The sequence below is a fragment of the Schistocerca piceifrons genome, chromosome 3 (assembly GCF_021461385.2).
Source record: "Schistocerca piceifrons isolate TAMUIC-IGC-003096 chromosome 3, iqSchPice1.1, whole genome shotgun sequence".
NCBI classification, from domain to species: Eukaryota; Metazoa; Arthropoda; class Insecta; order Orthoptera; family Acrididae; genus Schistocerca; species Schistocerca piceifrons.
In genome coordinates, this window is record NC_060140.1 from 268441026 (window position 1) to 268464240 (window position 23215).

At 39.1% G+C, this 23215-nt stretch overlaps 1 protein-coding gene across 1 annotated transcript in view; it reads right to left on the reverse strand.

Annotated features, from left to right (window-relative positions):
* The window catches only part of LOC124789356 (pre-rRNA 2'-O-ribose RNA methyltransferase FTSJ3), a 108779-nt gene that overhangs the window by 34244 nt on the left and 51320 nt on the right, over nt 1-23215 (reverse strand). Inside the window, exons 8-9 of the mRNA XM_047256683.1 lie at nt 11394-11470; nt 5468-5610 (exon numbers count right to left, since the gene is read on the reverse strand). Of these exons, the coding sequence (XP_047112639.1) occupies nt 5468-5610; nt 11394-11470 (220 nt within the window). The remainder of the gene's footprint in view (nt 1-5467; nt 5611-11393; nt 11471-23215) is intronic.

Consider the following 23215-nt stretch of genomic DNA (forward strand, 5'->3'; position numbering starts at 1 on the left):
GCAGAGGGTAGATCCCACCTCTTGTGTGCACCAACTATACACCCCAACTGAGATTGCTACTCATGGCAATGGCACCATGTTGCCCAGAGATGACAGTGTCTGTGCCACTGTGTGTGTGTGTGTGTGTGTGTGTGTGTGTGTGTGTGTGTGTGTGTGTGTGAGAGTACGCGCACGTGCGTACTCGCTCATGTGCACGTGTGGGTGCGCACACCCACACGTGTATGAATGTGTATGTCTCTCTCATCTGATGAAGGACTTTGTCCAAAACTAGATATTTTCCAATGTCTACTTTTAAATGTGCCTGTCTGCCATCAAATCTTTCTCTATATATTTAGTAACAATCAGTTCTAATTCATATTGCTGTTCTAATCCAGATTTTGCATGTGCTTATACAGTTACATTTCATTTTGTAAGTTGGTCTTGGTTTTTTCATTTGCTTTCCTGTGGGGGTTTTATTTCCTTTTTGCCCCATCAAACTAATTTTATTAGAATGCTGAATGAGTCCAAAAACATTACATATGTATGCCATAGAAGCTTATTTTGCGGCAGATATAGTAACTTTAAATGTAGTGAAGAGGCAGATAAGAACAAATACTAACACATTGTATTTTCTGTTCATTTTCATATGATACATCTTGAGGAAATTAGGGAATCTGATGATGGCACATTCTAGTACCACTTGGAAGAACTATCCAACCACTAGTGGCACAAGATGTCAGGCAGTGTACCTGAATAGACAAAAGCCGCAAGACTTTAAAATGATGTATGCAAAGAAAGGGCAAAGACTACTAATACTGTAATGCAATTGTACTCATTGGGAACAATTATGGCAAAGTGATTAATAATTTCTATAGAAAATAGTACTTACGTGCCAACATTTTGTAAGACTACTTCTTTTGAGAGCCCTTTTTGGGTAACTTGGTGTCAGGTTATTGCATAATTCATACTTTTTTGTTTGTTTTCTTTACATTAGCAAGTACTAGGACAATTTATTCAGTTTTATGTTGCCTTTGGAAATTAGCTTGAAGGGATATAGTTCTTGTCTGATATAATTAATGTGATTTTACAATAGTTCTTGACAGTCACAGGTAATTACTTAAACACAACCTCCGACAATAAAGTTTGGTACAATAAAGTTCGGTGAATAGTCCTGTAACATTACCATAGATGAACTGTGAACTACAGTTACCTTACTGTCTTTCGAAATAGTCACCTCCCGTAACTATGCACCGCTGAGCACTGCTATACACGTCCAGGGAAGTTTGCATGAAGTCTTCCTTTGGGGTAGTGTTCAAAAGCTGCGTCACGTTTCGTTGGATGTCAGGAATATCATCAAATTTCTTTCCTTTCAAAGCGAGTCTGAGTCGAGGGAATAGGAAGAAGCCTGAGAATTGAGATCTGGCGAGTATGGTGGATGTTCAAGTTGTACCACCTCTTTTTTTGCCAGGAACTGTTTGACGATATTGGCTGTGTATGGGTGAGCATTCTCGTGAGCAAAAAAATCAGGAACCTTGTTATGCATACTGTGTAGATGTTGCATGAAACAGGTCAAAATATCAACATTTCATGCAGTGTTCAACAGGTAGAAATTCCTTGTGGATAATGCCTTGACTAACAAAAAAGGTGATGAGCATCATCTTGATGTCTGATTTTTCAGCTCTGGCCTTTTTCCGATGAGGTGATGTCGAAGAACACCATTCCATGCTTTGTCATTTCATTTCAGCGTTGTACCGGAGACACCAGGTTTGAGTGACAATACAGTTCAAGAAATTGGGTATCGCATCCACCATTTCGACAAAATCCTGCGAAGCCTCTAAATGTGCCTGCTTCTGATCATCAATCAAGTTTTGTGGCACAAGATGACAACACGTTTTCCTCTTCCCTAACTCCTGGATAAGGATTTGTCACATGGATTCACGTATCATCTGCAGTTCATCCGCTATCGTGTGCACAGTTACTCAATGGTCGTTTGCGATTAATGTCCTCACTTTCTCAATGTTTTTCTTACTGACAGCAGTTGCTGGTCGTCTGCTATGGGGATTGTCAGAAACACTTTCCTGGCCTCCTTGAAAACAGGCGAACCCCTCGTACACACACCTCATGGACAGTGCTTGATCCCCATACACACATACGACATTGCATGCATTTCTTTCGGTTTCTTGCCAAGCTTAAAACAAAACTTTAAATTGATCCTTTGCTCATTCATTGTTCTGTTCTCATTTCAGAACCAACTCACTAAAGAAGCACTTCGTTCAACAGGTCCAACATGGAACACATACAATACTCAACTGAACTACTGTGAGGGCAGGTTAACAACACCAGCCGCTATGCAGGTGCAACATTGTGAGTCGCCATTGTTGCCCGATCAACTGTTCTAACTTCATTCACCAAACTTTACTGTAAGAGGTTGTAGACTGGTCTACTTTTTTTCCATTTTTAGGTCACTGACTAGTTTCAGTTTTACACTATATAATGGATCTTTTCATTGGCATAAATTTATTTTATTTTTTGTTGGATGTTTTCGTTAAATAGCTGAGTAAATTGTAATTAGGAATAATTTAATTAAGGAGAGTAGAGAAGATAAAGTCAAAGAGATGTTCACTGGGCAGACACTGTTGTAATGTAACGTCATTGTGTTATTTGGTTGTTAAAACAAGTCGTTTGTGTTCCGTTCTGCTGTTCGGTCGTGCGCGTATCTGAAAGGAATTAATTCGGGGACTAGAATAAACTTTCATATAATAGTTATGATTCGATGTTCCGACAAAAGGGGTTAACATCAGTGTTAATTTGAATTGTGAGCGACAGGATTAGTTTTGACAGATACGTGAAAACGGACGTAACAAAAGTTGTTCGAATATCATCCTTGAACGTGACTTTTTATTTAATTAATGATTGCGGGCTCATTAAAAGCTATTATCTCATCATTAGGATCAATCCCTCTTTCCTCCTAGATAGTGATCATTCATTAACATTTATGTCATAAGAAAAAGTATTATTAATAAAAGTGATGTTAAATAACAATTACGTGTTATTCCGTTAGTGTGGAACCGACGTAATATCTCTGAAATGACATTGATATATAATTTGTGTTAAATACTGAACTGAGATAGGAAGTAAATTGAAATTAGTGAACATTTGATACTGAGACTAAAGAAGCAGAAGCGCTTAAGGTTTCTCTTCTCTAAAATGGCAAAATGGGTACGAACTTTAACTCAATAGTCAACATTATGTATTGAAAAGACATTAGCATTTCATACTTATTTTGACGACGTGCTGTTAAACAAAGGAACATTGAGTCTCTGTATGAGTAATAAAATTAAATCTAAAAACATAATTAATAACGGCGAACTCCACTTTAACAAACTGTATTGCATGTCGTCATCGGGCAATAACTGCTCAACCCTGGAGACTTGTGTGGTGAAATTAGAAGTCAGGCATACAAACAAACTTAAAAATCCATTCAAACTACAGTGGAGTCAGCACAACATGACGTGGGCAGTTATAACTAACCAAATGGAAATGTTCAATAAATGTAACTCCATCCTGTAACTGGAATGCAGGGCTTCGGCTGGTCGATTGCCAATAGTAAAATATCAATAGCCGTTATTTTGGTTTTATTTGTTAGGCAACCAGTTTCAACATTTCTAACATGAGGCTTACTTGATATATGCAGGCCTGTAGATGACATAATGTAATGTCGAAACTGGTTGCCTAACAAATAAAACCAAAATAACAGCTGTTGGTATTTTATTATTGAAAATGGAAATGTGGTTTAATTGTAAAATCAGGATAAAATAACTGGTATTTTAGTTTATTTGCTTGATTCGACACTGAAAGGACATTTGTTTGTTTTTGATTTTTGGAAGCCCCTTATACACAATTCAGAGTCCACTACCAAACGATGAAATGTTCTTTCAGTGTTTTATCTTAACAACATTAATATACAATTTGCAGTTTTCTGCTTATAATATTTCCTATAGAGGGACAGCAGAAATTATTTTGGCATTTCCAGTCAGTTACAATAACATGAAATCATTGATATGGCTATAATATTTACTCGTATTTTAAAGACATACTGAAAGACACAAAACTATTTATTTTGGTGATTTACTCTGATCCAGATGGGGGAAAAATAAATTATTGTGACAGTTGCAGAGAACACTGGAGTCTGTTCGATGATTTTCTTGGTTAAATGTCTATGTTTTTTATTTATACCAACTACACCATCTGCATAGAACTGCTGCAGAGCCCACAAAGACAATGACATACGCTGTGTCTTTGTTTTAATTCTGGCCTAATGTTCTACATGCAAGACAAGTTTTAATGAGTACAACAAGAATAAAGTATGATACTGCTGAGAAATGTCTCGGATGTGCAAAAGTCTTTTTTCAACCATATTCTAGTGCTGCTCAGAACATTATTCAAAGGATTACTATACGAAATGGAGTGTAGTTCTGGTTGTAGTCAAAGTTGGTAAATAACTTCATCCCCACAGCAACAGCAACCAACATACAATTTTCTCTCTTTTTTTACATGGTAGGTGTTGGTCCCAAAAAAAAAAAAAAAAAAAAAAAAAAAAAAATTCTTTTAAATCAGTTAATTCAGTCCATTACTAAGCAAGTCATGTTCTATTGGTTTCAAGTTTTCTTTGCATAAATTCCTTGGATATAACAATAGTCATAAATAACTTCACTTGCATCCATTTTTCCACCCAAGCTATGTTGGCCACCCACAGGTGACCTATTTCTTCCGCAAGACAGTGCCCCTCCCATTGCTTGACTTCAATCCAACTGAGCACTCTCATGGGATGCCACTGAGCAAGATGCATACATCTCAACTCAACTCCAAACAATCTCTAAGAGTCGTGGGTGTCAGGTGATTGGACACAACAGCTATCATCAGGACATCAGGGGCAGTGCTAGGAAGATGTCCCCAATTCAACTGCTCATGAAAGTAAAGGAAAATTTCAGTTTAACACCCACTAAATGACAATGGCATTAAAGATGATCTACTGTTCAACAGGATATATTTATCCTCAGTTTTATCACAAATTCGCTAGCAACAGCAGAAGAATCATTTAAGTGAAATAAGCATCAAAATATTTCACACTAGGGGAAGAGTCACTAAATGTAGAATATTATCATTAATGAGAAGAGCCATTATCATAATTTCTTTGAAACATGTAAATCATGGAGAAACTTATGCATATTCAACTTACTAGTTCTTTTTGAAAGAAGATTCGTAACCATTCTAAAGTAGTTCTTATTTTGAAGTATAAGTAACAGATCAATAAAAGACAAACAATATGTGACACAGAATACTGAGAACGTGTATTTATGTTAGAATTTTTAATCTACTAATTTAAATGTTCATGGAAAATATGTGGATAACTGATGCCTGGGTCATCTAGGAATTAAACATAATCTCTTAGGTAACCACCAGAATTAGAATATTATCATTCCTATACCTTTTCAAACCACAACTGAGCTTTGTGTGTTCGCTTTTGTTTTTTGCTCCTGTGGTCTAAATCAGTAATCAGTACATTCTTATCCTTGTCATCCTTCTTGTATAAGTCTTCATCATCATCACTCATGTCTGTTCCACTTAATCCTACGAAAATCATAACAAAGATTAATTTGGTTTTAAAAATATCACACAGTTACAGTTCTTAAAAATTAGCATGAAACTATGATGCAAAATTTTTAAAAAATTGTATATGGTCAGCATAAGATTATTAATATTTAATAGTTATTGAGTGATGGTGCTACTGCAGTCCAATGAATGACATTATCAATGAAACTGTCTCAAAATGGTCAGAACTGATCCTAATACAACAATTTAACAACAATATTCATCTCTGGAACTAATAAATCTATCATCAGGCCTTCAATTTTGGGATTCACTTGAGACTTCAATATGCCAACAGAATCAAATTGTGGGTGCTGCTAACATTCAAAGCAAGGAAGTGGTAGTGTCTGTTATGGAGTAGTTTAAATGTGTGTATATTTAAAAAGCATTCATTTAACAAGTATGTTTACATCAGTGTGACAGCTCTCAGCATGAGAAGAATTACTAGTTTAACTGAATGACATTGGTAATCAGAAATGCAAAAGATGAAGACTGCAAGGTAATTTTACAAGCTCTTTGTGGCTTTAAGTGCCAAACTAGCTGCATACAATGATGAAATACACAGAAGTACAGAAAATTTGGTACTAATTCTATTGTTGAGATAGTACAAACTGTTACTCGTGAATATTATACGGGATTAATGTCAGATCAATGTAAGCAAATGAATTGTTACCTTACTTACAATATCTGAAGGCACAATATAATTGTGCTGAGCTGAAGAGCTTTCTACTACTTTGGTAGAGATAGATGAGAATTAATTAGAGCTTCCAGGTTCCAATACAGGAGCAGTTGCAATGGTGAAGACGACCACATCAAAAATAACTACACGCTCTGTCAAACAGTATTTCAAGAGGCAGCTTCAGAGTTTAAAAGCAACATCATTCGTTATCTAAACATACACACCAGTTCAGACACAGAAATACTTCTGGACTTACATCAAGGACACAAAATGTCTGAAGTTTATCAGTTGTGAACAACTCAAAATGTACAAATATTACTTCATTCATCCCACTCAGGTAATGGTCTGATAATGGATGGACACATTCAAATCTATTCACATTAACCCAAATTTTCAGTGCAACTGAGACAGAAAAATAAAGCAATAACAAGAACGAACATAGTTGCTGATCTTCTTTGCAATACAATGTTGGAATTCCACACAAACAAAAGGTAATATGGTGAGAAAATACGAAATTTCCCCTTGTGTAAGCATCTTCTCTTTATTGTCTGTCATCATCATCATCATCATCATCATCATCATCTTCATTTTGCTTCTTCCAGCATCAGGCCGGGGTGGGACACTTACAGTACTTCTACACTTTCCCACGTCTTTGCACTAGTCTATAAATGTTTTGTTACAGTCCAAATTCCATCTTGTTATACAGGACTTGTTCAATTCAATCCATCCTGCTCAGAGTCTCCCTCAGTCCTTGGCAACTACCATCCCTTTGTTCTCTAGGATCCTCTATACTGTTTCTCTCTTACCTTTTCTGTTAACATTCAGCACACTTTATTTCTGACCATCAGTAACAGTCTCTCTATATTTTATGAAATTCATAATACAAAGTTCTCTGAATGTACTTAACAATCACTGTCCCTTTTTTTCTGAATAACAAACATCACAGTATAAAATTTCATGTATTATTTATGTAACATTCATCAGTCCCATCGGATTAGGGAAGGAAGGGGAAAGGAAGTGGCCATACCATTCAAAGGAACATCCGAACATTTGGTTGAAGTGATTTAGGGAAACCACAGAAAACCTAAATCAGGATAGCCAGACACGGGTTTTAACCACTGTTCTTCTGAATGCAAGTCCAGTGTGCTAACCGCTACGCCCCCCTTGCCTGGACAATCTTATTAATACAGCCCATCAGAAATGCTGAACATCAAAACAACAACATTGATATTCCAAAAAGGTAGACATTATTGGTGGTTGTCATCTAACAGAATACCTCCTAGTTTGTCACATACCAGACCGGAATTACTGGTTCTTGTCAATGCCCACAAGTCTGCATACAGAATTTATGCGATAGATAAAATTGCAAAGCAGCATGGACACCATATATCTTGCCACCATACCATTGTCATCGCAACCCAACTGTGCTGGTATGGGCTTTGGTGAAAATAAGTACTGTGGAAAAGAACAATACATTTAAAATTGCTAATACTGAGAAACTTTTACATGATGAAATAGATAGCATCTCAACATTTGCATGCTCAGCTTGAGTAAGATACACAGAAAACCTGCAGGGTGAACATTGTTATGACACAGAAACTGGCAGGTACACAATAACTGCAGTTTTATGTCAAAATGATGTTAAGAAGTATAGAAAGTGTTTAAAAATGGAGGGAACCAAAACATTTTTCTTTCTGTGCAGAAATGATTATTAAGAGTAATGACTAATTTAAGGGTAAATAAAATATTTTTTCTTGTCTCATTATTCTTATTTTATTTTTCCTGATTTCCACACCAAAATTAACAATATTCATGTTGCTTTCAATAGGTGGCAATAGGTTTTCAAAAATTTTCTAGTTCTCTGCATTTCTAATACTCTGAGGCACACAAAAACAGGAAAAGTTCTGAAGATTTTTGCATGCATATGTATCAAAAATTTCTGATGGAAACAGAAGGCAATTAGTTCAATTACCTATATGAATTTCCTGTAGAAGGTTCTGGTTGAAATGCTACAAAACTCCACCCCCAGAAAATCATCTCCACACCCATCACTAAAGCATGCCATTTTCACACTCAACTCTTTTTCAAAATGTTTCTCATACTGCATTAGGTATTTTCTCCTTTTCTCTCTTCTTCTGCCCTCTCCAGTGTTAGAATGTCTTTACTTTGTTATTTCAAATGAAGGTATGACAATGCAAATATCTTTTTACTGGTCTCAGTGAGAAATTGCTGAATGTATAGAAAAGTACCTCATATTTAAATTCCCCCATTACATGGAGAGGGGGGGAGGGGAAAAAACCGTTTTGTGAGTCTGATGATGCCTTGTCATTGTCATTAAATGTATTTATGGTAAAAAGTATCATGAAACTCTACTATCAGACCACCTATGGAGCTTTTCATTGCGGCAAACTGCTGCTTCATTCTATGTCTAAGGTTTTGCTTTAGGAAGGGACACGAGTGGTTAGCACAATACTCTCTTGGTCTTTAATGTTAGATTTTGAAATCGGAGACACTACTAGTCCTTTAGGTAGCTTATCCATTGTCCTCAGAAAGCTGAATGGCTCCATATCCTGTTCTGCCACAATGGAAAAATTCTTGACAGGATTGGGGATTAAATATAGGACTTATCAGTAAAACATTCTGACCAACCAGTTATGCCAACAGTCACAGTATTTACTAAACTGACATTATATACTGATAAATAAAAAGGGGCTTGCTTTTGTGTCAAACACTATAATATGCAGACACAAAGATGGGAAAGAATTGTCTGCTACAGACGAGATACGTCTAATTAGATGTGGCTAAACCTCACAGGAGAGGACTCAGCATCACAGAATTTTTGACCCGTTACGGCTTCTCCTGTGTAAGTCACATTTTGTAATGGTATATGTGAAGGGGGGTCAGGGGGCGTGTATCCCTACCTGGTATGAGGAAAGCTCTATAGAAATTCAGGACAAGCCTATTGCACAGGCTTACCCTTATCATAGCAGATTGGGCAACGTTTGCTTACGAAATGCAGGGATTATTATCCTGTGGGTCATACTGACTTAAATCAGATATTCAAAGCATTATCTTCTACCTATCTTTAGAACATTTCAGTGCCTTTATGCATTTGGACAGATGCTTTTAAGTAACAGGGCCAGCCTAAAGAATACACTGTTAATCATATCTCTCATAATGAACTATGTGGTACGCAGTGTCCATTGCTTTTAGGTATCCTGTAACATATTCGTGAACTGGCAGTATGTTATAATCAGGAAAATGTTAACCGCTAGCACATCCTTTCCTTTCATCAGCATACACCTACCCACAAATACAGAGTATATGAGATGAAACACCATAATCCTACCCACAAATACAGAGTATCCAAGATGAAACAGCCTAATTTGAAACTTTTATATTGAACATAATAAACAACACAGACAATTTTGTTAGGTGTTAGAAGATGGCTGTGAAATTTTATTATTTATAATGTTATATACAGTTCATTTTTATTTATTTTTTCATGAGCTGAAAACACAAGGAAACTGAAAAAAATTCAATGAAAATGGCATTTAATGCTGAAAAACAAAAATCAGAGTGCTACCAATGACAAGAGAATCAAGGCATGGAAAACATTCTTTCTCGAGACAGGATTCTGTTGCTACGGGCTGTGTGGTGGACCATAAAGAACATCAAAGGACAAGGTTTATCACATTTCAGATACATCTGCAAGAAGTCCTAAGAAATCCATTTGTATGGTATCATGTAAGTTTGCTGTTCCCAAATCAACTCTCCACTACGTGCTACACAAGAGCCTAAAACTTTATGCATAAATACAAAGTACAACTGTTACATGAGGTGAAACCTGCCAATAAATCTAATAAGCAAGATATGCTAAAGACATACTTCAGCACACAGACATGGCAATAACTTCTGGCTAAGACTAGATTTTTCCCAATGAGGCAACTTTTCACCTCTGTGGAAAGATCAGCAGACACAGTGTGCAAATTTGGGGAAGTGAACATCCTCATGGGGCCATGAAGTAGAAAGATAGCCTGAAGGTCAACATCTGGTATGTGTCAATGGAGGATGAAATTATTGTTTTTTTCCCCTTTGCAGACAGAAATATCACTGGTCACTCAATCTAGTTAGTTAAACTGGTTAATTTTGTGTTCCCAGATCTGCTCTTCCAGCAGTAAGGAGCACCTCCACACTAGCATGTGAAAGTACACAATACGCTGAGTGAAGAGTTCCCACAAAGATTGATTGGGAAAGGTAGTCCAAACCCATGGGCACCTTGATTGCTTGACACTACTGCCACGAATTTCTTCTTGGGGGATATGTTAAAGGCAGAGTGTACCATACCAAAGTGGCAATGCTGGAACAGTTTCATGACAGGATTAGACCTACAACTGAGACAGTTATGCCACAGATGCTAAAGAATACCTGGAGAGAAATCAAATGTTGATTAAGATATCATCTGTGGCACTCATGTGGGGGGCTCATGTAAAAATGCGAGACTGAACAATCGAAACTTCGAAACTATTTGTGTCTGTTATTGTATGAATCTTCTCTATATACAAAACACATGTTGTATTAGATGCATTTCAAATTAGGGTGTTTCATCTCAGACATCCTGTATCAACAACAATCCTCATTCTAAGTCAATGTTTGTAAGTCTTTTAAAACTAAGAAACTGCTTGTATATCTTACTTGAAGGATGACTCGGCTGCCTGATATGCTAACTGAGTTCAAACTTGTCATGTTCATCCTTTAAAAAAATCTACATTACTGGCTATGAAACAACCAAACGTTAGGCACGAAATTACTACCAAGAAATTCTGTTCTTGTCATTCTACAACCATTGCCACAAATCCACAATGTTAAACATTATCATAGTTTTCATGATCTTCAGTCTGAAGACTGGTTTGGTGGATCTCTCCATATAAGGAGGACATAATCTGTCTGACATGCATACAGCTTAGGTCATGTGTCCTATGCCTTGCCAGCAAACATATTGTTGTTATTTTTAGACTGTCAAACGTACTGTTGTTATTTCTAGACTGCATGTCAAAGTATTACAGTGAATCAGATAAAAGCTCACCTAAACTTTCCTTTTCACCATAGTCAGACTCATCTGATGTCTCCATCTCAATATCACTTTCTTCCTGTCTGTAGAATCTGTAATAATAGGTCACAATTAGCAAACATTTGAAGCTTAATGTATTAAAAAGAAAGAAAAAAAAGAAAAACAACTGGGCAAGAAAGTCGTTAACGCAGTTACTTTTGTCTCAGTAAAAAATACAGCAAAAATAGATTTACAACTACAAACAGCAGCTGCCTGGTAGTCCATTTCCTGTAGGCATGTTCCACTTAATTCTGGATTTAATTCCTGTACTTTTGATAGTAGACTGTTACATGTAACATTCTGATCTATATATGCAAGTTTTGAGACTACCAAAAGTTCTGAGACTATCAAAAAGCAAAAATTAATTTATTCTAAAAGATGTGTTTAAAATCTTGGATATGTAGAGCAGTCACTGCTTTATCTACAGCCATAAAAGTATCTGTCAAAAGTAAGTACTTTATCTGGGATAAATAAATCATAAAAGAACAGGGGATATATCTACGGTGCACATGGGTCTGATGAAGGTGTGCAAGTATTCACATGTTGTAAATTACTGCATCTAACCTGTCACATCATTCTAATTAACAGCAACATTAGAGCTATAATTTTAGAGTGGTACATGCCAAAACCGAAGCACAATTTGGAGCACTGGTACACGGTAATATGGCATGATCTTGTAAGAAAAATAATTTCTCTCCATATTGTTCATATCAGCAATTATGGGTTCGTAGTACAAATCCTTGATTTTTCAAAAACTGCCAGCTGCTACGAGGAATGTGGCAGAGGTCACCAAACTGCATCTCAATACTTTATGAATGGCAAGAATAAGTTTCACACTAGCTGCTGACAGAAATTCTGCTCATGCGAAAGAGTCATTATGGAGAAATCTACGGTGGCTAGTGATGGGTGAGAGACAGCGTATGAGGAAGAGTATGATCACAAACAAGAAGGCACCTACCATGGAAAGTACGATATAGCAAAGGAAGCAATTTTTTTTTTTTTTTTTTTTTTTTTTTTTTTTTTTTTTTTTTTTATGCACTTACTAGATTATGTTCATTAATCAAAAGTAATTGTCTCTCACCTTCCACAATTGGATGTCTACCATCTGCCAACATATTCCTTGATCTCAGTCCCTCAGTCTCATTTTCTTTTTGCTTATTTAATATTTTTTCTTTCTTTCTTTTTTTTTATTTTTAATTTTCTATTGGAGACGTGTCAGCAACATAGTGTAAAGGATGTGGGAGATGTGTTATTTTCTACTGGATTTGTCGATACCAAATCTAATGACGGGGGTTGTAAATGTTTTCTTATATTTTTGTCAGAATATTTCTTTTGTGAATTGTAATTTGCCTTATTTGATGCTAATTTGCTTATATGTTTGAGAGTGACAGCATACTGATTAATATTAGTAGATGTGACAAAGAATATCAAAGAGACTGGTTACAAGTGGAAGCTTGTGTGTTGTGTGAAATGTCTTTGACGCTGGAGTCATCTTTGGCTGTAGTCAGTCGGCAGTGAACTCTCGGTGTGTGTGACAGTGGAACAATGAGCAGGTCGCCGTTATAATAATTGCAAGTGAACAGGAAAAATGAATTATGTTACTACTTTTTTATATAAACATCAAGAAGGAACCACATTCGAAGAAATGGTATTTGAAGCACCAAAAATGAGGCAAACACATTGAACCAGGTCATTTCTGCAGCCGACGAAACAGCATTGTGGAATCATACTTTCACTAGACGACTGAAGCCAACACAGAAAAGTCAAATATCATCTTATAAACATTTCACGGAAAAGTGAGTTCTGTCACGAAATGTGCTAAATTCAAGTATGTAAAAACAGTGAGCATTTTTCAATAGTGTCATAACGTACTCATAACATCTTCAGAAATCTGGATAAATGCGAGTAGGATTTGCGCACTGAAGCTTCCATAAAAACTTAATTATACATATAAATAGTTCATTCATTCCAGAAATCGACAATCTCAACGATTTATGCCTGTTATCGATATGAATACTGGCAACACATCAAAAGATATGATAAAGGTCCTATCTTTTCACTGCATTGACTTAGGACTTACATTTACTACACCAAGGGACCATAAATCTTAGCATGTGATATAAATTTCCACTTGATATGTCCATCTGTTCTTGAGAAAAAGATGGCAGACAGACCAACGGATAACAAATAGCAATAAAAATATTTTTTTCCATTTTATGTAATTACAAATTAACAATTTTCAGATTTTTTCCTTTACTTGTACTGTGAAACCTTGCTTCTTGCCAAATTTCGTAACTCTAGTTCAAAAGGATGTACCCTATAGATTTTGATGACCGAGTTTGCAAATATCAAAGTATGTGAATTAAATGGCTGTCTTTTGATTGCACTAATTTAAGAGCTTATATCTTTTACACCACCAAGGATCCATATCCTAAGCATGTGATATCAATTTCAACTTGATACATCTACCAGTTCCTGAGGAAAATGGATCTTAACAGTTGGACAGACAGACAGACAGATTGACAACAAAGTGATCCTATAAGGATTCTGTTTTTATCCATTGAAGCACAGAACCCTGCAAAATATGTGAAATAATAAAAAATGAAACAAAGGAATAAGAAAATGAAAACAACACTAGTAGTATACATACACAGGTAAATGCATACAGTTGAAAGTACACAATTTGAATCAAAAAATAGCGTTTACAAGATAAGTGACTTTGTGGTTACCAGCCATTACTGATATGATTCTGTGTAAACACTGCATGCCAGTCCATGGTGTGGTCTTTGTTTACATTTTCAAGACTTGGAGCTGTAAAGAGAATGGACATGACAGTACTGTACACAGTCAAGAGTGTCACTTGTGCGAGTTGTCTGCAGAATGTCAATAGTGTTCCGTGACTGCTGGGGTAACATAGAACATTAAAATAATGAGCAGTATGCGGATATGCATTTATGTATGGTAGGGCAAATATCAATGCACCAGGGACTGCATGCTTGTACCAAGCAGCACACCCTGTCAGAAAATACTCTGAGAGTTAAATGTTTACAATGCTACATCAAATATCTCCAAGAAACTGGTAGCCTTGCACATGCTGTGGAAGCAGGTGGGTCTGCAGGAATTACACTTGTGCTTGGAGGTGTTGCACTGGAAACAGTCGAACGCTATTCACGAATCTCGGCGTGAAGATTTGCCACACAAATTGCTGGAATAGGCCACAGTAGTATTTGGAGAATACTGCAACATTACAATGCAATGTACCTGTACCATCTCCAATGAGTTCAGTGTCTTTGAGGTGGACTCTGGTATAGGCTGATGTTTTGTCAGTACATGCAACAACAAGCTGTAGGCAACCCTACGTTTGACAATAACATTTTATTCACAGTGAAGCAGGGTTCAGTCACGATGGTGTGTTTAATTATCTCAATTCTCATGTTTGGAGTCATCCAAATGCTAGGTAATCATCTTACTGGGCTGTAACCATTACCAAACAAACTCAGTGGACAGAATTACTTTTGGTTTCTGCACCATCATCTTGAAGGTGTTCCCTTAGAGCAATGTCACAGGATGTGATGTATGCGTGATGGAACACTGCCACCTTTTGTTGCTATGGTGAGACGAGATGTAACGCACCTATATGGCCAAAAATGGATTGGGCGATGAGGACCTGTACCACGGCTTCCAAGATCACCTGATCTGAACCCGTGGATTTCTGTGTTTCAGGTCACCTTAAAGGTGTAGTATATGCCACTCTGGTCAACACAGTTGAAGAATTGGAGCAGAGAGATGTCAGTGCTTGTCGAGAATTGTAAATGATCAAGCTTGTTTCAAAGGATTCAAAACTCATTTCAGTGACAGGTACAGGCCTGCACCCTGGTACAACAACACTAAAAGCCCTCCTTCAATTACAAGTGCAGAGTAGAATTCATTCAAAACACCAGCACTTTGACCAATGTATCCGTAATAACTTTACTTAACATTACACAGTATTTGTACCTATTCCTATCTTGGATGATGTTTACAGAGAATCAAGTTAATTGGGGCTTGTAACCTCAAAGTTGCAATTATCTCACAAACAGTTCATTTATGGACATGTATTTACTGAGGCTTTTTGCTTCTAGTATCATTAGCTTCCAACGGTATGCACTTATGTCACTGATTATGACACATGCTGCAGAAGGAAGTAAAGGTGTAATATTCAATTGATGACAGGTCATTAGAGAGTAAGACTGGGGAAGGACTGGAAAGGCAACTGCCCACATCCTTTCTAATAAGACTACACTGATATCTACCTTTTGGAATCACGAACAGCACAGAAAACCTAAATCTAAATGACCACGTGGGAAATTGAACCTCATTCCTCTCAAAAGCAATTCTAATGTCTCAACCACTACACTACTTCACTCAGTCAATATGGTCAAGGGATGAGTCAACCACAGTTTATTAACAACAACAACAACAAATCAGCATTCCTCCTGAGACAAATTTTGTAAAAACCACAGAAAACCAAAATCAGAATGGCTGCATCAGGTTAAAAAGCATGTATCTTCTTGAGGAGGACAGTTTTCACATTCCCTATTGCTTTTTAGTGTGTTACAGTTATAACACAACCAAGAAAGTCTTAAGCATATCCAGTAAAACAATGGAAAGTCCAGGATAGAATAACACCAATATGGAAAGGACAGACTGCATATTGTGGGGAGGGGCAGGGATAGCAGGATAGGGATGGGGGAAGATGCTGCACTGCCTGTGGGAGTGTGCAGGGACGAGGTGGGGGCAGATGACAGGACTGCTAGATGCAGCTTTGATGGATGGGAAGAAGAGGGGGGGGGGGGGGGGGAGGAAAGGTGGGAAGGAAGCATGGACGAAAGGAGATGAGGGAAGGGAAAAAGACTAGTAGGTGTGTTGTTAGGATAAAGGGTGTTTGCACTGCTGGAGTGGGAGCAGGGATGGGTATAGGTAAGTGGAGAAAAGGGACAAGTGAGAATTGAGGCCAGAGAAGTTACGACAGCAAAAGATGTGTTGCAGGTAGAGTTTAAACCTGTGCAGTTTGGAAAACCGGGTGTTGGTAAGAATACTCCAGATGGCACAGACTGTGGCAGTGGCCATTCATGTGGACAAAGAGCTTGTTAGTTGTCATGTCCACATAGAAAGCAGCACAGTGGTTGCAGCTTAGTTTGTAGATAACATGGCTTCTTTCATAGATGGAACTGCTGTCGATCAAGTATGAGATGCCTGAGGCAGCACTGGAGTGGTGGGAGTAGGTAGTATTGGGAGGATGTGTGGGACAGATCTTGCATCTAGGTATGTTGGAGGGGCATTAGCCACAAGGCAAGGGGTTGGGAGCAGGGGTGGAGCAGGAATGGACATGGATATTGCTTAGGTTCGCTGATTGGTGGCATACCACTGTGGGAGGGGTGTGGAGGATAGTGGGGAAGACATTCCTTATTTCATGGCACAACAAGAGGTAGTCAAAATCCTGGCAGGGAATGTGATTCAGTTGCTCCAGTCCTGGCTGAGGTGATAATGAGTCATGAGAGGAGTGCTTCCTTGTGATCGAACAGTGGGTATGTGGTAACTGACTTGAGGGACAAGAAACAGGAGATCTGTTTCTGGGCAAGGCAGGGAGGGCAATTTCATTTTAAGGAGGCCTCACTGAGACCCTTGGCATATTTGGAAAGGGATCACTCATCACTATTGATGTGACAACCACAGGTGGCTAGGCTGTATGGAAGGGCCTTCTTGGAATGGAATAGGTGGCAGCTGTCGAAGTGGAGGTATTTTTAGTTGTTGGTAGGTTTGATGTGGGCGTAGGTACTCATCTAGCCATCCTTGAGGTGCAGGTCAACATTGAAGAAGGTGGTTTGTTGGGTCTTGGTCTAGATCACAAAGATGTCATCAGTGAATCTGAACCATGTAAGGTTTCGGTTTCTGGAGTAGTTAAGAAGAATTCCTCTAGATGGTCCGTGAATAGGTTGGCAAGAATGGTGCCATGCAGGTGCCCACTGCTGTACCATTGATTTCTTTGTAGGTGATGCTTTCAAAGGATAAGTAATTTTGTGTAAGGATATAATTCGTCACAGTGACCAGGGAGGAAGTCGTAGGTTTAGAGTTAGTCAGGTGCTGGGAAAGGTAGTGTCCAATAGTGGCAAGGCTATGGGCATTGGGGATGTTAGTGTAGAGGGAGATAGCATCAATAGTGACTACCAGGGTGACGAGTGGTAATGGAACAGAAACTTTGGAGAGTCAGTGGGTGTCTTTTATATAGGAGACTAGGTTACGAGCAATATGCGGAAGGTGTTAGCCAAGAGAGCAGAGATTCTCTCTGTGAGGGCACTGTAAACAGCCACAATGGGGTGTCCTGGATGGTTTGGTTTATGGACTTTAGGAAGCATTTAGAAGGTCAGAATCCTAAGAGTGGTAGGGTGAAGAGAGAGAGAGACTCAGTGGCGAGGTTCTGGAATGGACCTAAGGATCTGAGGACAGACAGGAGATCCTGCCAGGTTTCTGGAATTTAGTCACTGTGTCAGGGTTTGTAGGTGGACACATCCAACAGCTGCTGGAAATCACTGTGGTCCATAGCCATAATGGTGGAGTCTCTGTTGGCAACTACAATTTATAATGTAGAGGTTTGTCTTTAGGTGGTGGATTCTGCATATGTAAGTTTTGCTTCCATGTGCAGGGATTTTCAGAATGACAGTCAGGCAAGACTCAAGGTTACAAGCTTCTGGTAAGTTAACAGTGTTGAATTGGTGGTAGTGGGATTGGATCATGGTTGGTTGGAGGAGTGAACTCAGTCAGGCTGGATTCAATAATGGTTTTTGATTAAGTTTTATCAGTAGGGTATTTCCTCCCCAGGGACCACAGGAAAGAGAGAAAGTCCTTAACAACCCCACCATGATTGGATTTTGGAGAGGGGCAAAAGGTAAAGCCTTGGGAAGCACTGATATTTCTGTGGGGCTGAGACTTTTGGAAAATAGGTTCGCGATATATTTTGGGTCTGTTTAGGTTCTGGATTCTTTATGGTGGTAGGAAAATGTAGTCAACGAGGTACAGTTTGGCAGCTATGATGGGGTGCAAGGGAAGTTTGATGGAGGCTCTTGCAGAGATGGTGGATAGTGGAGGTCTCACAACGGAGTACGCTGTGAACAGGCTGGAGAGTTTTTTAAGATGGCATTGTGAATGCTGCTTGAGCTCCTGGAAGAGAAGAGTTTCAATCTGCATGATAGGATATAAGAATTTGGGATTGTAGAGCACGGGAATTTTACAGATGGAGAGGAGGTACTGCAAGGAGGTCTGGACTTGATTTGTATGGTTTTGCAAGACTAGTTTGGAGAGGGTTATGGACAAACAGAATTTGGACAGATATAGTCACTTTGGAAGGAGGAGTTGCAGCCGAAAATGGGTAATTCCATGTTCAGGACAAATGGGAAAGGAGCGGAGGGGGAGCGGGGGGTGGGGGGCTCCACAAGTTAGGCAACAATGCAAGAACAATATGTGGAACTGGTTTCTGGCTAGGAATAGGGAAACTTTTCTGTATTGGTGCAAACAAAAGGTGAAAGGATCCAAAGTGAAAGATAAAAAATAAAAAAATACCTAAAAATATGTGAGTAAAATCACAAAGAGAAAGAAGTATAGCAAAAAAAAAGGTGAAACATGAGCAAATAAGGCTTATAGTGAAAGACGAAAACAAATTAAAATTTATGTAAAAACACAATGATATAAAAGAGAAAAGTGAATAAAAAGAAAATAATTGTTCGAAGAGACTTCAAGATTGCAGCCGGTCATCGTAAACTTCATTCCACGACATCTCAACTGAACACCTACCAGTCATCTTCAAGTGAGCCACTGAAGACTGACGAAGACATTCTCTGCTCCACCTTATAGAGTGCGCTGATAGTATTGCCACACATGCATCAGAGTCACAGTGACAGAAGAACTACACCGTCCGTTGGCAGCTCCCTGCAAGGATCAGCCGTCTTCGGCATTGTCGCTCGCTGCAGTTATCAGAGTATTCTGGCATCTTTGTCTGGAGCAAATCTTGGAGATGACAAGATTCCTCGCATTATCCAGCTGGTAGCTGCTGTCCCGATTCATTAGATTTTCCATGATGCATATTTCAATGGATATAATGGAGTCCCAAAAAGATGTTGCTGTGGGCAAAATTAATGTTTTGCCATACTTCATTGAATGTTCGATGGAAATACAATGTTCCGCAACTGCAGGCTTGCTGGGTTGCAGGAGGCGAATGCAATGTTTATGTCTGTGCAATGTTCTTCCACTCTGTGTGTTGTTTGTTGTACACAGGTCATACCTCACAGGCAATGTATGAGGCATGTAAAAAAGGTCCGTTTTGTTGTAGACACAGGTAGTTCGCATGCATACTGCAACAAGCACGTGCGTTGTGTACCGACATGCCTCAGGAACAACTCTGCTCAGTTTCAGCTCTGTAGCTAACCTGTATGGTTCTGTTCTGTGCTTTCAAATGTTTAAGACTATCAACTCAGCCACTGCATGTGAGGTTCACTCAGTGATACGGTTTTTGTCAGCAAGGAACCTGTCTGCTGCAGAAATTCATCGACAGATTTGCAAAGTGTACGGTGATACTGTTATGAGTGAAAGCAAAGTGCGTAAGTGGGTACAAGAATTCAAAGATGGCCGTGACAACGTCTATGATGAGGTCCGCTCCGGTTGCCCTTCTTTGATTACAGATGATTTGATGGCTCCAGTTGAAGCGAGCATTCGTGAGAACAGGCGCTTCACAATAACAGGTCTCTCAAACGAATTTCCTAACGTGTCTAGATCAGTGTTTTACAACATTGTTTCTGAACACCTAATGTTTAGGAAACTGTGCTCCCATTGGGTCCCGAAACTCCTGACAGAGGACCACAAAAACCAAGGATTTGAGTGTGCGATGAAGTTCTTGAATCATTATCGTGAAGAAGGTGACAGCTTCTTGAGTCAGATCGTAACTGGAGACGAAACATGGTTTTGCATAACACACCCGAATCGAAGCAACAGAGCATAGAATGGAGAGACACACACACTCCTCTAAAGGTGAAGGCTGTCCCAGCGCAAAATCATGGCGTCGGTGTTTTGGGATAGGCATAGTGTTTTGTTGATTGACTTCATGCAACGAGGAACCACTATCAATGCAGAAGCATACTGCCAAACCCTGAGAAAGCTACACAGAGCAATTCAAAACAAAAGACACAGCATGCTGACAAAGAGAATTGTCCTTCTCCATGACAATGCAAAGTCTCACATTACAGGTCAGACCCGCGATTTAGTGGACAGTTTTGGCTGCAAAGTTTTAGACCACCCACCCTACAGTCCTGATCTTGTGCCGAGTGATTACCATCCATTCCTCCACCTCAAACAACACTTCAGTGCCAACCGTTACAATGACGACGACGATGTGAAAATCGCAGTGAACTCTTGGTTATTGGAGCAGGCAGCAAGTTTTTATGAAGAGGGTATTTTAAAACTCGTTGAGAGGTATGATATGTGTTTCAACAAAATTGGCAACTATGTCGAAAAATAGAGTGAAGTATGTACTTTCTGAAAATAAATTTACTTTTTTGAAATAACCTTTCATTGTGTACTTATGTTCAAACGGACCTTACTTAAAAAACACGCCTCGTATTTTGTAAATTCCTGCCTTCCGCAATACCAAATTATCCTTCACCGATTCCAGCAGGCCTGAATTCTTAGAAGGTGGGTGGAAAATCACTTTCACCTGAAAATTATTAAGAATTCTTGCTTTTTTGACGGAAATATTTCCAACAAAGGGAAGAAAAACTAGGGACTTTGCTGGTGCGTTTTCCTCTTTATCCAATTCCCGGTTCTCAGTTTTAGCTGAGAATGCCCTGTCAATTTGCCGGATCGGGTATCCATTGTCTCTGAACACTGTCCTTAAATGTGCAAGTTCTTTAGGTGAATTATCTGCATCCAACACTGTATGGACCCTGTGTACAAGGGTTTTAAGCATACTCATGGTCAGGGATGGGTGATGGCAACTTGAGGAGAGCAAGTACAAATCACTGTGAGTGGGCTTACGGTAAACAGGATGTCCCAAAGAGCCGTCGCTCTCTCAATTTTAAATTCACAAGAAAATAATTGAGGGCTTCAGGACAGTGAGTGGATATGTGTAAAAAGAGGGGACAGACGTTGTAACCAGATTATGTACGGTCAGTATATGTGTGCCAGAGTATGGGAAAAGTGGGACTGGGAGGGAGGGAGGGCAACATTGGTTAGGTATGAGGTTCAACCAAGTACGTGTGACACAGGAAGGTACAGAAAAACATGCAAAAACACACAAGGTGAAAGAAGGTAGTGTGATCAATTTGATGGTCCAGGAGTAATTATATCGGCGGGAAGAATGTGACACACAAGATGTTTCACTTATAATGGGCACCGTCACATAGCCATGTCTTGTGTGCAGACTAGACTGGTGGTACAGGGTGGCTCAGAACTCAGGACGTGTGGTTCAGAAAGTGACAATAAACATAGGAAAAAAGAGAGAGAACAGGAGACACAATGAGTAAAATAATGCATAAGAGAATAGCAACAAAGGATAATAGCACTGAGTTGTATGACTGAAGGAAAATCATTAGGCTAAATCAAACAATGTAAAGTCCAGGACAGAGTAACAACAATGTTATTCAAAGTAAAGATTGATACTAACCTCATACAAGAGGCCAGCCATAGACAGGAACAATGAAAAAATTGCTAAAATATTTCAGCTTCTGGACAAATTCCTTCTTTTAAAGCATAAAACACACACATGGCTGCTGTCTCCCAAGCGCTGGGGCCCGACTGCATCCGATGTGAGCAAGAATCTGCTGGAGTGAGTAGTGGGCATGAGGAGAAGGCACAGGGTGAGGAGGGTTAGGAATAGCAGGGTACAGGTGGGAGACGATGCTTTGCTGTCTGTAGTAGACTGGTAGGTGTGATAGCAGGATAGAGGGGTTATGTTTAGAGCTGGAGTGGGAGCAGGGAAGAGGACAGGTCGGTGGAGAACAGGGACTAGCAAAGGTTGAGGCCACTACGATTACAGGATGTTGTAGCAAGAGTTCTGACCTGCATGATTCAGAAAAGTTGGTGTTGGTAAGAAGAACTCAGATGTTGTAAGCTGTGAAGTGATTCATTTCATGTTGGGCAGCATGATCAGCAACTGGATAGTACGGCCGTCTCTTGTCTGCTGTTTGGCAGAGGCCATTCATGTCGACAGACAGATTGTTACTTGTCATGCCCATGTAGAAAGTGGCACAATGGTTGCAAATTAGTTGGTACATCAAATGGCTGCTTTCACAGGTGGCCTTGCCTTTGATGGGGTAGGAGGTGTCTGCGACACAACTGGATTAAGTAGTACTGTGAGGATGTAGGGGGCATGTCTTGCATCTAGGTCTACTACAGGAATATGAGCCATGAGACATAGGGTTGGAGAAAGGATGGACAGGGATACTGTGTAGGTTCTGTGGTCTGCTCTCATGAAGCAACACCTTCAGCTTATTACCCATAACATACCCTCCTATATAAACCACACAATCTAACCTTTACCAGGTCTCCACAGTTCACGTTCCTTTATCATCCAGTGTTCTGCTAATCACTGCCGATACCACCTCCTTCTAAACTAACATCCCCAACATCCATGGCTCTGCCACTACTGAACAGTACCTTTCCCAATGCCTGACTGACACCAAACCTACAACTATCATCAACTGTATCATCACCCACAGCTACTTCTCACCTGCAAAGAAATCCATTATAGAGCAATGGGCACCAGCATCTTACCA